The 15,471-nt window shown below is 38.5% G+C and overlaps 1 protein-coding gene across 8 annotated transcripts in view; it reads right to left on the minus strand.

The window, feature by feature from the left end:
* Window positions 1-15,471, minus strand: part of cacna1aa (calcium channel, voltage-dependent, P/Q type, alpha 1A subunit, a) — a 262,583-nt gene that overhangs the window by 101,107 nt on the left and 146,005 nt on the right. For all 8 annotated transcript variants that reach the window (XM_061885469.1, XM_061885467.1, XM_061885465.1 and 5 more), the window contains 5 exons: window positions 14,219-14,568; window positions 13,995-14,133; window positions 10,886-11,015; window positions 4,894-4,953; window positions 4,717-4,823 (listed from right to left, as the gene is read on the minus strand). In XM_061885469.1, coding sequence (XP_061741453.1) covers window positions 4,717-4,823; window positions 4,894-4,953; window positions 10,886-11,015; window positions 13,995-14,133; window positions 14,219-14,568 — 786 coding nt within the window. The remainder of the gene's footprint in view (window positions 1-4,716; window positions 4,824-4,893; window positions 4,954-10,885; window positions 11,016-13,994; window positions 14,134-14,218; window positions 14,569-15,471) is intronic.

The raw sequence follows: 15,471 nt of genomic DNA on the forward strand, positions 1-15,471 counted from the left end.
AAGTTTACATACACCTGTGAAGGACATAATGTCATGGGTGTCTTGAGATTCCAATAATTTCTACAACTCTTATGTTTTTGTGATAGAGTGATTGGAGCTCTACTAAAAAACATTCATGAAGTTTGGTTCTTCTATGAATTTGTTATGGGTTTACTGGAAAAGTGACCAAATCTGCTGGGTCAAAAGTATACATACAGCAACATACATGATCAATATCGGTGATGTAGAACGGTTACAATCAAATCCAATTAGCTTCATGGCATGGCCTCTTAACTTCATGTGAGTGATTATGATTGACGACACCTGTTGACTTCTCTGAGCCCATTTAAATAGGGCTCATGTGATGCAGTCATTAGATTCGGTTACAAACGCGACAATGGGAAAGTAAAGGAACTCAGGACGGATCTGAAAAAAACGAATCATTGACTTGAACAAGTCAGGAAAGTCACTTGGAGCCATTTCAAAGCAGCTTAAGGTCCAAAAAGCAACTGTGCAGACAATTGTGTGTAAGGATAAAGTGCATGGCACAGTTTTGTCACTGCCACAATCAGGAAGGAAACGCAATCCATCACTTGCTGGTGAGAGAAATTTGGTCAGAATGATCAAGAGTCAACTGAGAACCACCAAAAAGCAGGTCTGCAATGTATTGGACACTGCTGGAACACAGTTGTCAGTGTCCACAGTCAAGCATATTTTGCATCGCCATGGACTGAGAGGCTACCGTGCAAGAAGGAAGCCCTTGCTCCAGAAGCGACACCTTAAGGCTCGTCTAAAGTTTGCTGCTGATCACATGGACAAAAATAAGACCTTCTGGAGTAAAGTTCTGTGGTCAGATGAAACAAAAAATGAGCTGTTTGGCCAAAATACCCAGCAATATGTTTGGAGGAGAAAAGGTGAGGCCTTTAATCCCAGGGACACCATAACTACCGTCAAGCATGGTGGTGGTAGTATTATGCTCTGGTCCTGTTTTGCTGCCAATGGAACTGGTGCTTTACAGAGAGTAGATGGGACAAGAAAAAGGAGGATTACCTCCAAATTCATCAGGACAATCTAAAATCATCAGCATGGAGGTTGGGTCTAGAATGACCCCAAACACCCATCAAAAGTGGTAAAGGAATGGCTAAATCAGACTAGAATTAAGGCTTTAGAATGGCCTACTCAAAGTCCTGACTTAAACCCCATTGAGAACATGTGGACAATGCTGAAGAAACAAGTCCATGTCAGAAAATCAACAAATTTAGCGGAACTGCACCAATTTTGTCAAGAGGAGTGGTCAAAAATTCAAGCAGGAGCTTGCCAAAAGCTTGTGGATGGCTACCAAAAGCGCCTTATTGCAGTGAAACTTGCCAAGGGACATGTAACCCAATATTAACATTGCTGTATGTATACTTTTGACCCAGCAGATTTGGTCACATTTTCAGTAGACCCATAATAAATTCATAAATTAACCAAACTTCATGAATGTTTTTTGTGACCAACAAGTATGTGCTCCAACCACTCCATCACAAAAAAATAAGAGTTATACAAATTATTGGAAACTCAAGACAGCCACCATGACATAATGTTCTTTAGAAGTGTATGTAAACTTTTGACCATGACTGTGTGTGGTAATATATCTTAATTTTGTCAAACACACAATATGAATGTGATTAAGGGAAGTGATTTACATTGTAGATTTTTTGGGATGTTTTCTGTTGATAGACCCCGCAAAGACAAGTTGCTGCTAACAGAGATCCATTTTAATCAATTAACATAGTCAACAGCCAAAAATTGGTGATGTTTTTGTAATATCCACCTATCATCTTAGCATTGACTCAAACAAATAATGAAGGTAATTCATGAACATGAAGACAATTTTAACTGAAGTTGACATCTATTTTTGTTACTTTTGAATATTGACATCTGCCTGTGTTCCCAATAGGTCTAGACCAGGGCTATTTAAAGTACCAGTATAGTAAAACAACAAGTTGACTTTATATGTTAATTTGTGTTTCATTCTATCCATTATACCATATCCATTTTTGTATTTACAATCCGCAAAGTATGTGAAAATACCGTCTAAACATCACAAAATGCCACAAATTCAGTCGGCCGTTTTGAATATTCCGCTCTGTATATCTAACGTTTTGGCACTCTGACCATATTATCAGATCAGTCATACTGGAAATATGCAAAAGATGGAGAGAGATATGCTGTTTATCAATCACAATCTTAATGTAACACAAGAACACATACATACACATGGCTTTTTAAAGTATTTGAAATTGTAAATAAATAGCTAACAATTGAGTCAATAGATTGCTTTTGCGCTGATTATACCCTTTAAAAACATACATAAAGCACCAACAATACTCCATTTACATGTCGTGACCCGAAAATTTACCAAATATGAGTGATATTGTTATTATAAGCGCCAAGGCAGGCGGGTTATTTTAGCGGCGCATTGACAACCGTGAGACACTAAACTGGCGGTTGCTTCTGCTCCTTCTCAAACTTTCTAAAAGTCAATTCTAGATTATAATTCATGCATCTCTCTCCTGGTAGTAGATAAAAGTGGCAAGAGACAGAGAGGCTGGTCGACTTTGACATCCCCAAGATGGCAAAAACACAAAAAACGTGAGTTGCAGCAACAATTTTTTAACCCTTCGTGACGACTGTGATTAAATCTTCATCTAAAGGAAATTATGTGAGTGTCCAGTTAGAGTGGAAATAACACAGTGTTTGTTTTATTTTGGTTTATTATGGTTAGTATGTACGCAATACTCCTGATGCTATAGTGTTACAATAAAGCCGCAACCATTTAGCACTCTGCTTTTAAACTTTATTACTCATCCTCTTTGTGTTTGGGCTCCAAAATATACGGATCTGGATCATAGGTTTTTCCATACTAATCGTTGGCTCTCACAAAGCTTGCTTGATTAGCATTGTTGTTCATGGGGAAGGGATTTGTGTTTAATAACACTATGTGACCGGCTTCCTCATTAACGCCTAAAATGTTTCAAGAATATCCTTAAGAGTGATACTATTTTGATCATATTTATTTATTTGCAAACTTTGGAAGTCTGTTGGTGTCATAAATCAGAGATATATAATACGTTCAGTATAGAGGCAACTTTTTTTCCCACTCTAATGGTACTTTAACTGGCGGCCCGCGAATGACACCATACCGGCACCGAAGTTCAGTTTAAATCTTGGGAAGGAAACCGTTTTGCAGCAGTTTACAAAAACACTACTGTAGTGTTTAATGGTAAAATGGTGATACTTGTACAACCAGGAACGGCCACTCTCTCAACTACACAACGCCGTCCCCATTGTCCCGATACCAATAGTTTGGTACTGGTACCAAAATTATTTTGATATTTTTCGGTACTTTTCTTAATAAAGGGGAACACAAAAAATTGCCTTATTGGCTTTATTTTAACAAAAAATCTTACGGTACATTAAAAATATGTTTCTTATTGCAAGTTTGTCTTTAAATGAAACAGTGAACATACAAGAAAACTTGTCTTTTATTAGTAAGTAAGCAAATAAAGGCTCCTAATTAGTCTGCTGACATTTGCAGTAACATATTGTGTCATTTTCCATTCTATTATTTTGTCAAAATTATTAAGGACAAGCGTTAGAAAATGAATTATTATTCTATTTGTTCATTTACTGTTAATATCTGCTTACTTTCTTTTTTAACATGTTCTATCTACACTTTTGTTAAAATGTAATGATTATCACTTATTCTTTAGTTGTTTGATACTTTACATTAGTTTTGGATGAAACCACAAATTTGGGTAACAATCCGATACCAAGTAGTTACAGGATCATACATTGGTCATATTCAAAGTCCTCATGTGTCTAGGGACATATTTCCTGAGTTTGTAAACATAATATGCATAAAAAAACAAACGAAAAAAGGTGTTGTGATTCCCCAAAAAATCGATGTAATGATAGCAGTATTGACTAGATACACTCCTGTACTTGGTATCATTAAAGCCAAAATGCGTCCGTTCTACCTTTTGGGTGGGGGACCGGTACTTTACAGAGGCGGTATAGTACCGAATATGATTCATTAGTACCGTGGTACTATACTAATACCGGTAAACCGTACAACTCTACACTACAGTGCTCCTGATGTATAGACAAACTTGGACCACCGTAAAAACATTCCTAGATCCTTACATTGACATTTGAACATTAATAGCAAACATGGAACACTGGGGTCTAAACTTGTGTTTTACATAACTGATGAGTTTTGCAGGGTACCCCTTTAAGTCCCATCCTTTTTGGCAGTTGCACCTGTTTAAGAAAATAGGAATTTGCTGCAAAAATGTTTGTCTCACACATTTTGAACTGAACTTGGGGACTGGTACGGTGTCATTATTGGCCTGGATTTGGCCCCAGGCTGCCAGTTGAATAGCCCTGGGTTAGAGGTAAGAAATGATGGTCCTCAACCTCTCATAGAACAATTACATGGCAAAGAGGCAAGGGACTCTTTTCCAAAAGAGATATAACAGGAGGGGGAGTCAAAGAAGTGGAGAGAGCGAGTGTTAAGTTTAATGGAGAAGGATAGAAATCTTGAGTGTTAGAATGAATAAAATCCAGAACGAGACGAGGACAAACAACATCTTAAAATAGCGACTATGGGTGAAAACAGAGGATTAGGGCGATTGTCACAAAAAGAACCAGCGTGAGTCAAGAGAACAGGCAGGTTGGAGGAAGACTTACGTGAAGGCGAAGGCCACCAGAGCGCCACTAACCACAATAAAGTCAAGGATGTTCCACAAGTCTCGAAAGTAAGAACCCTGGTGCAAAACCAAGCCCAGATCCACCATCTACAAGGGGAATACAAGACTTATGGCTTTGCTGTGCAAGAAAAAAAATGTGGCGAGCAGATCATTTTACCTTTATAAGCATCTCAAATGTGAACACTCCTGTGAAGACGTAGTCAAAATAACGCAGGACCTGCACAGAGAAGCAGACATATTAGATAAGAAAATACTCAACTTTGCTTTTCTCCTTTAAAGAGGCGATGAATGGCTAAATATTCAAGCAATTGGATGATAGCATGGACTTTAGTTCATCTAGTGCAGTGGTTCTCAAATGGGGGTATGCGTACCCCTGGGGGTACTTGAAGGTATGCAAGGGGTAAGTGAGATTTTTTTTTTTAATTCTAAAAATAGCAATAATTCAAAAATCTTTTATAAATATATTTATTGAATAATACGTCAACAAAATAGGAATGTAAGTTCATAAACCGTGGAAAGAAATGCAACAATGCAATATTCAGTGTTGACAGCTAGATTTTTTGTGGACATGTTCCATAAATATTGATGTTAAAGATTTTTTTTTTTTTTTTAAGAAATGTTTAGAATTAAGTTCATGAATCCAGATGGATCTCTATTACAATCCCCAAAGAGGGCACTTTAAGTTGATGATTATGTCCATGTGTAGAAATCTTTATTTATAATTGAATCACTTTTTCAACAAGTTTTTAGTTATTTTTATATATATTTTTCCAAATAGTTCAAGAAAGACCACTACAAATGAGCAATATTTTGCACTGTTTTACAATTTAATAAATCAGAAACTGATGACATAGTGCTGTATTTTACTTCTTTATCTCTTTTTTTCCCAACCAAAAATGCTTTGCTCTGATTAGGGGGTACTTGAATTAAAAAAAATGTTCACAGGGGGTACGTCACTGAAAAAAGGTTGAGAACCACTGATCTAGTAGATACATGGCGGAATCACTCAGTTGTCCCCATATAACTCATTTTGGAAAAGAAATGCGATGTTCCCCCTTTTTTTTTTTTGATGGACTTCGAGTGGCGCATTAAATCAAGCGGAGAGTGGTAGTTTGTCCCTTCTATGACGCTAAACATGATTAATGCCTTCTGACAGTGTGACTTAAAATGTGTTTGTCAATCCAGTTATTTTATTTATTATACTCATTTCAATCCCTGAGAGAAACGCAGTATTGCCATCGTTGCCAAGGCAGAACGAATATACTGTATGTGTACCCAATGAGGTGTCATGTGAGTATATTCCTAAAGTGTACAGTACTGTCATGGCCTGATCTACAGTACTAAGATACAAATACTACTCAGTGGCCCAGTGGTTAGAGTGTCCACCCTGAGATCGGTAGGCTGTGAGTTCAAACCCCGGCCGAGTCATACAAAAGACTATAAAATGGGAACCATTACCTCCCTGCTTGGCACTCTGCATCAAGGGTTGGAATTGGGGGTTGAATCACCAAAAAGGATTTCCAGGTGCGGCCACCGCTGCTGCTCACTGCTCCCCTCACCTCCAGGAGGTGATCAAGGATGATGGGTCAAATGCAGAGAATAACTTCGCCACGCCTCGTGTGTGTGTGACAATCCTTGGTACTTTAACTTTTAACTTTAAGTGGTTCTCAGATGGGGGTACGCGTACCCCTGGGGGTACTTAAAGGTATGCCAAGGGGTAAGTGAGATTTTTCAAAAATATTCTAAAAATAGCAACAATTCAAAAATCCTTTATAAATATATTTATTGAATATTTCAACAAAATATGAATATAAGTTCATAAACTGTGAAAAGAAATGCAACAATGCATTATTCAGTGTTGACAGCTAGATTTTTTGTGGACATGTTCCATAAATATTGATGTTAAAGATTTCTTTTTTTGTGAAGAAATGTTTAGAATTTAGTTCATGAATCCAGATGGATCTCTATTACAATCCCCAAAGAGGGCACTTTAAGTTGATGATCACTTCTATGTGTAGAAATCATTTTTTATAATTGAATCACTTTTTTATTTTTCATCAAGTTTTTAGTTATTTTTATATCTTTTTTACCAAATAGTTCAAGAAAGACCACTACAAATGTGCAATATTTTGCACAGTTATACAATTTAATAAATCAGAAACTGATGACATAGTACTGTATTTGACTACTTTATCTTTTTTTTTCAACCAAAAATGCTTTGCTCTGATTAGGGGGTACTTGAATTAAAAAAATGTTCACAGGGGATAGATACATCACTGAAAAAAGGTTGAGAACCACTGTACTAGGACTGCATGCACAATTGATAACAAGTGCAAAAGTGGGCACGGCCTTCATATTTAAACGAGGACGACCGGCTGTGCCCAAGGAAACACTCATTTCCCTCCACATTCATGACATCATTTGACCCAACGTTTCAACCTGTGCTGGTTTGTCGTGATGTGTAATATGCAGCATGCGTCACATTTTTTGATTGATATATAGTAGAAGAGTGAACATAGCCAGTTTCAGGAAGCCATGATGCTGGATCTGGAATTATCCAGAAATGCATGCAAGAATGAATGAAAATGTATGTTGAAAGAAGTTTTTTCATTTGGGAGACATTTTAATCATTTTAAAAACCTGACGCCAAAAAATAAAAAATCGCCAGCAAAACAAATCTTCTGAATTTGTTTAAATCAACCCTCTAACCAACAACTTTGAAATGATAGAATGATGTTGTTTTGTAGATGATATGTTAATTTTTTTTCTTATCTATGTATGTTAAGACACACACATATAATGCAGGATTAGCTGTTTTTTCTTCTGTCTTTGCACTGTGATCGCCTCTTTTCTCACGGACATTTGTGCGTAACAGTGCCAGTTTGCGCACATATTTCCATAGTGCTAAATAGAGACGCAAAACAGTGGCTGCAAAACAGGTGTTAGTCTTGATAAATCACATCGAGAGCTGTAATTATCAGCATATATCCTGCAAATACATTAAACAGACACTGGATTGCATGCTCTATTTTGCTTATTTAAGAGATACAATGCTCTGTGCACGAGCTTAGTAGATCAGCTTTACGTGTGCTATCAAGTTTGCACGTGTTATAATTACAGTTGTAGGTTATATTGGTATTAGTTTAGTACCGCGATACTAATGAATCATATTCGGTACACTAATTTACGAGCAGAGGAGCATGTTCGGCTGCGCACAATCACAGAGTACTTACAAGCAGACACAGTGTGTAGACAGAAAATGGAAAACGGAAGCATTTTGGCCTAAAAACTAAAGGTCAAGGTGAAGTTATAACACTGAAACGCCCTCAGGAAGAGGTGCTTTAAGACATGGCTAGCTAGCTCGTGGCTAAAGTCCAGACCCAGTCTGCAGTGTTTTAGCTACTTCTAAATCACTAATCCTCGCCTCCGTGTCTACAAATAAAGTAAGTTTCTTACAAGTATCATCCCTGCAGGACGTGGAATAGCTAAACATGCTTCACTACACACCGTAGCTCACCGGCGTCAAAATGCAAACAAACGCCATTGGTGAATCTACACCTAACATCCACTGTAATGATACCAAGTACAAGAGCGTATCTAATCGATACTACTATGATTACATCGATTTTTTTGGTCATCACAACACCTGTTTTTGTTTTTTAAAAGTGTATATTATGTTTATAAACTCAGAAAATATATCCCTGGACACATGAGGACTTTGAATATGACCAATGTATGATCCTGTAACGACTTGGTATCGGATTGATACCCAAATTGGTGGTGTCATCCAAAACTAATATTAAGTATTCAAACAACAGAAGAATAAGTGATGATTACATTTGAACAGAAGTGTAGATAGAACATGTTAAAAGAGAAAGTAAACAGTTATTAACAATAAATGAACAAGTAGATTAATCATTCATTTTCTACCACTTGTCCTTAATAATTTTGACAAAATAACAGCATCGAAAATGACACAATATGTTACTGCATATGACAGCAGATTAAATTACTACTAAAAGACAAGTTCTCTAGTGAGTTGACTATTTTATTTAAGGACAAACTTGCAAAGAGAAACCTATGTTTAATGTACCGTATGATTTTTTGTTAAAATAAAGCCAATAATGCAATTTTTTTTTGGTCCCCTTTATTTAGAAAAGTATCGAAAAGTACCGAAAAGTATCCAAATACATTTTGGTACCGGTGCCAAATTATTGGTATAGGGACAACACGTTTTAATACACGCAAACCATTAGTAGATCAGGCCCGGAATGCTCAAATTATAGTTGGTGTGGTTCTTTATCTAAAATGCAATTGGAAACAGCTGATAATTGATGAGAAGTTGTTGTCGAGTATATTAACTATATATAAATTGCAGTAATGATTGTTGAGGGGCGTAAGTAAAAAATAAACATAAGAAAGATATCCTTAATGTAGATTTTGTTATGCAAACACAAAAGTCCATTGCAGTGGATACTGGCTCTGAGGTGGATATTTGGCAATGCGGCAGCAATAGAACCAATGTTGGAATACCGTTAAGGACCAAAGTGCTCAGTCATCATAAATACTGGTGATGAACGTGGACGGCGTGGCGCCCACCGCGCCAGTAACCTGATGGTTCCTGGTTCAATCCCCACCTTCTACCAACCTCGTAATGTCCGTTGTGTCCGTGAGCAAGACACTTCACCCTTGCTCCTGATGGGTCGTGGTTAGGGCCTTGCATGGCAGCTCCCGCCATCAGTGTGTAAATGTATGTGTGTGAATGGGTGAGTGTGGAAATAGTGTCAAAGCGCTTTGAGTACCTTGAAGGTAGAAAGGAGCTATATAAGAATAACCCATTAACCCATAAATACAGGTGACAGAATGCACAGCCTGAGTTTTACACCGACCGCAAAGTAGAGCTAACATTTCAAAGTGCATGAAAAGACAGGCAGCTTCAAATGCAGTTGCTGCTATCTTGTAGAGTTAATAAAACGGCTACATTAGGAGGTTGTGCACAACAGTTATTTGCTTGTACACAAAATGAATGAATGAATGAAATACGTTTATTTCGGTCATCCATCCATCCATTTTCTACCGCTTATTCCCTTTTGGGGTCGCGGGGGCCGCTGGCGTCTATCTCAGCTACAATCGGGCGGAAGGCGGGGTACACCCTGGACAAGTCGCCACCTCATCGCAGGGCCAACACAGATAGACAGACAACATTCACACTCACATTCACACACTAGGGTCAATTTAGTGTTGCCAATCAACCTATCCCCAGGTGCATGTCTTTGGAAGTGGGAGGAAGCCGGAGTACCCGGAGGGAACCCACGCATTCACGGGGAGAACATGCAAACTCCACACAGAAAGATCCCGAGCCTGGATTTGAACCCAGGACTGCAGAAACTTCGTATTGTGAGGCAGACGCACTAACCCCTCTTCCACCGTGAAGCCCCTATTTCGGTCATATACTCAATCAAATCAATCAACCATTTTGTGTGATCAGTTTTACAGTACAGATTTACATAAACAATCATACACATTTACACACAAAAGAAAAGAAAAAGAATGACCGAAAAAGGAATAGGCTGAAGCCAAAGCTTATATTTGCCTATCCTATACCTTCAGTGAAAATAAAATTGCCTGGGACATCAACGTTAAAAAAAAAAAAATCAATGGAATGAAAGTAATTGTTACTATATTTTATAATTTTTTAATTATTTCACCTTTCAATGGTTTTCTTAAACCTTAACAAAGAAGTGCATGTCTTCAGCTCATCACTGAGCTTGTTCCACCATTTAACTCCTAAAACTGAAATACATTTGTATTTTATATTCGTTCTCGCTTTACCTATTTCAGAAATCAATATCCCCCGTAAATTATAGTTTTCTCCTCTTAAATGAACGAGCCTAAGAATACAAGCTGGAAGGCTGTTGTTCTTTACTCGAAACATAATTTCCATTGTTTTTAAAAACACAATGTCTGAAAATTTTAATACATTTGAACTTATAAATAATGGATTGGTATGTTCATAGTAGCACACTTTTTGTATTATTCTAATGACCCTTTTTTGAAGACCATGCAACGGACCCAAGCTTGTATGCCATAAATCAGAACAAAAAAAGATAAGATTCCATATTTTTAGCTAGGACTAAATGACTTCTTACATTGTTCCGCGTGGAATCAGGCCAGACCGGGTCTTCAGCAGCGAGGGCGATACTACTCATGGCGATGACCAGCAGGATGCACATCTCAAAGTAGCGCAGGGTGCAGACGTAGTGACAGGCCCGGCGAAACCTTAAACGCAGACAAAGTCATTCTTTTCTTTGTCGTGCATATCATCAGATCTGCTTTGGAAGAATACATAATAGCTTAAGCTGTTGTATTAAAGCAGAGCCACTTTCCTTGTGAGATTCCAATCTAAATCCAAAGATCAAACAAAAGCTAAGTAGGCTTGTTCCTCTAAAGCACCGTTTCCACCAAGATGTAGAGTCAGTTCAACTTGTCGTGGCACAGAAAACCTTAATCTGGCTTGCCCTTCTTTCACAGTGTGTGTAAAGGGTAGTGATACGACAAAGCAGTGCAACACATTGATGATTTCAAGCACACAGCACAGTAACCATTAGGTGTCCTTCATTATGCCTTGCAGCCCTAGCTCAGCAGTAAATAGGGATCGGTGACAAATTTGGTACTCTTTTATAGGATTCGACTAAATTCAGTTGGTACAATTGGGTATCGATTCATGTGAAATCAAACGGTACCACATTTTGATACCTTCGTTGCCCATGACTCCCGAAAGACGAGGCGGAAAAACAAGCAGTCAAGACTCAGCCAAACTGATCCAGACAATGTCGCGTTTTTCCATGCTAACAAAGCAGTATGCCTGATAGAAAACCCTCGAATGTAAAGTAAGACGCCATGTTTCCAAAATGTGCAGGCTTGATGCTAATTTACATTGGCTTTGGCATATACATGCTATTGATTTAGCATTGGCAATTCTACATTACAGTTTCAACCACTCTAAATTGGATAATGAGAATTACAACTGTTCTGTACGGTAAAATCAAACAGCGGGCATGTTTACAGTACAAACACTTTGCACATAAGACTAGATGGGCCCATTCTGTTTCATGGCAAAGTTCACCTCCTTTTTTTTTTTTTTTTTCCTGAGGGAACTCTCCTGAAGGAATTAATAAAGTACTATCTATCTATCTATCTATCTATCTATCTACACTATTGCCACCTAGCATCTTGGAAATGCAATTGCATATAAAGTCTGCGATATAATACTAACCTCAGAAATGTAAGAAAACGAGACACAACAACGAGACAGCACAGTTATCATAATCAACTCATTGTTTAAAGTTCAACTTTGAAAAATTTGATTTTATAAATCAACTAGATGAGGCAATTCCTGAAGGAATTGCGTGTGAATGCTCCATTGCTGAAGTTGAACTGAAGTTGAACTGAAATGCTGACAGAATGTAGTATAAATGTAAGAATTGCATATAAAGTCTGCGATATAATACTAAACTCAGAAATGTAAGAAAACAATGAAAACGAGACAGCACAGTTATCACAATCAACTCATTGTTTAAAGTTAAGCTTTAAAAAATTCGATTTTGTAAATTAACTAGATGAGGCAATTCCTGAAGGAATTGCGTGTGAATGCTCCATTGCTGAAGTTGAACTGAAATGCTGACAGAATGTAGTATAAATGTAAGAATAGTTTGAATGTTGGAAGGGTTTGAATGTTGAAGAGTTTAAATTTCCAGGAAAGCCGAAATTTGGTTTGGAACTTGGGACGGTGTTAGTTTGAATGTCCAGGATGAGTTGATGATAGAATGGTTTGAATAGGTGGAAAAATGTGGGATTTGTGCAACTTGGAAAAATGTTCCATTCATTTCAATGGGAGCTTCCTGGAAATTTGGGAATTTTGGGAGAAGTGGGATTTTTTGGGAAAATGATTAGGAGAATGAATGTCCTGAATGAGCAGAATTGGTTGGTGGTAGAATTGTTTAAATCGGTCAAGTAATGTTGAATTAGTAACATTTTTAATGGAGAAATGGTACTATGGAATTCCAGGAATTTCGGCTGGTGGGAGAATTGTTTAAATCAGTCAAGAAATGTTGAATTAGTAACATATTTTATGGAGAAATGGTACTACGGAATTCCAGGAATTTCAGGAAAACCGTGAATTTTTCCAGTTCAAAAAAACAACTTTGTTTTGTGTCCGGATTAAGAGGAATGTTTTGACGGTGGAATGGTTTAAGTGGGTTGAAAAATGTGGAAGGAGTCGTCGATAAAATAAAAGGTGAAAAAAGGGGTTTGAAAAAACGTGAATTGAATGTCCAAGTTGAGTGGAATATGTTGAAGGTAGAATGGTTTGAATCGGTTGAAAAATGTGGAAATGGTGGAAGTTTGAAAAAAATGGCCTACTCATTTTGAATGGAAAAAATGTCCTGGAATTCTGGGAAATCTGGGAATATTTGGAATTTGTCAAGGGAAAGCCCGCGATTCCTGAATCAGCTGAACAGTTTGAAGTTGGGACGGTTTGAATCGGATGATAACTGTGGAAGGTAGACCGTCCCAAAAACTGGAGAAGAAGAAGAAGAAGCAGGCCCATAATACAAAAAATAATTTTGGTGTAGTGTAATGCTTTGGAACATTCACTCTAACATTTGAACACACACACAAAGATACTGAAAACTGGTACCATAATCGATTCACAGGCTTTTGGTACAATTTCGGTTCAAATGTGGAAGGTACCCATCCCTAGTAGTGAAGTGAAGTGAATTATATTTATATAGCGCTTTTCTCTAGTGACTCAAAGCGCTTTACATAGTGAAACCCAATATCTAAGTTACATTTAAACCAGTGTGGGTGGCACTGGGAGCAGGTGGGTAAAGTGTCTTGCCCAAGGACACAACGGCAGTGACTAGGATGGCGGAAGCGGGAATTGAACCCGGAACCCTCAAGTTGCTGGTACGGCCACTTTACCAACCGAGCTATGCCGCCCCAAAGTAGTGGTAGTCCGATGTTTTATTTGTAAGCATTAAATATTAATTCAAGCAACTTTAAATATTCATTGAAGTGTATTGGGTGATGTGTGTGTTGCGGGATTTGGATTTTGATGCAATTTGGTTTGTGTATTATTAATCACATGGCACATATTACACAAAATAATTGGCACCTGGTGCAGTCCTGCCCTTATCCAAAGTGTGATCAAATATATCATTGGTCTCCTTTTGGCCCTAATTTGGGTGTCATACTTACGGGTTAGTGGTGGACAGGATGAACATGGAGGTGAAGGGAGGCATGGGCCTGGGCCTTCCCTCACCTCCCTTGGCATCATCATCATCATCATCTTTGTCTTCCTTCGCTGGCAATGGCTCTGTGTTGGCATTTTTATTGACTGGGTTATATATATAAAAAAAAACGAGAATGTTATTGAACAGTTAATTAACATCAGAGTGTCATTTATGGTTTTGTGTCCTTACCCTGCAGGATGGCATTGGTGGAGGGAAAAATTGGCATATCTAGAGCAGTGTAGTCAGGGTGTGGTTGCCTAACCACGCTGTTGGCACGATGATGGCCGATGTTCCCGTAGCTATCTAATCTGACTAAACTCCCCCGAGTGCTACTGTTAGAAAGTTGGAAGGCTGAACCAAAACCAGCGATGGCGGCGTGGTTGGCGACTGGATTAAGGGCACGCTCGCTGGGAGGGGTGGAGACAGAAACCAGTTTGGTATTCATGAGGTTGTCCATGTCTTCACTGTCCTGCCCGTCTTGCCGAGACAGTCTCTTTTGGATGGGTCGTGTGGTGGAGAGGTTTGGGACGCTACCATCCCTGAAAGAGAGAAAAATTGCAGGGTTCATGTGAACTCAGGAGTGTTTGTGTTGAAAAATACTGTAAATAAAGAGATGGATTTACTAAAGGTGTGCGTGTATATGACCGTGCAAACTTGACAGCACATGCACAACTGATTTATTAAACTAGTGTGCAGAAGATTGTGTCTCTTAAATGAGCAAAATAGATCCATTTAGTGCAGGGGTCTCAGACACACGGCCCGTGGGCCAATTGCGGCCCGCGAGATGTTATTTTGCGGCCCGCACCCTGATATGTAAATTTAATGTTAGTGTGGCCCGCAAGTTCTATATGAATGGCGTTTGACAGCGCCATATTTGTCATATTTGCTATAATTGCCAACCCTCCCGATTTTTCCGGGAGACTCTGGAATCTGACTCCGGAATTTCAGGGCAATTATTCTCTCGAATATCTGTCAGTTCTCACCCAGACAACACCATTCAATGTGTGCCGTATTGACATTGCCTTAGACACCCCTCTACAACCTGTACTAACAGCATACCATCCCAGACTTATTTTTCTGTCTGGCTGTATTGAACACACGTCATTGCGTCCGCCTTTTCAACATTCCAATAGCATACGAGCCCTTACATACGTTTTGTAAGGCTTCTGCAAACACACGTTAGTGACTGCAAGGCATACTTGATAGATCGCCATACAGGTCACACTGACGGTGGCCGTATAAACAACTTTAACACTGTTACAAATATGCGCCACACAGTGAACCCACACAAAACAAGAATGACAAACACATTTTGGGAGAACATCTGGACCGTAACACACCATAAACACAACAGAACAAATACCCAGAATCCCATGCAGCCCTAACCTTTCCAGGCAACAATATACATCTCCTCTACCACCAAATACCGCCCCCCCAACCCC

Source organism: Nerophis ophidion, linkage group LG23 (assembly GCF_033978795.1).
Source record: "Nerophis ophidion isolate RoL-2023_Sa linkage group LG23, RoL_Noph_v1.0, whole genome shotgun sequence".
Lineage (NCBI taxonomy): Eukaryota > Metazoa > Chordata > Actinopteri > Syngnathiformes > Syngnathidae > Nerophis > Nerophis ophidion.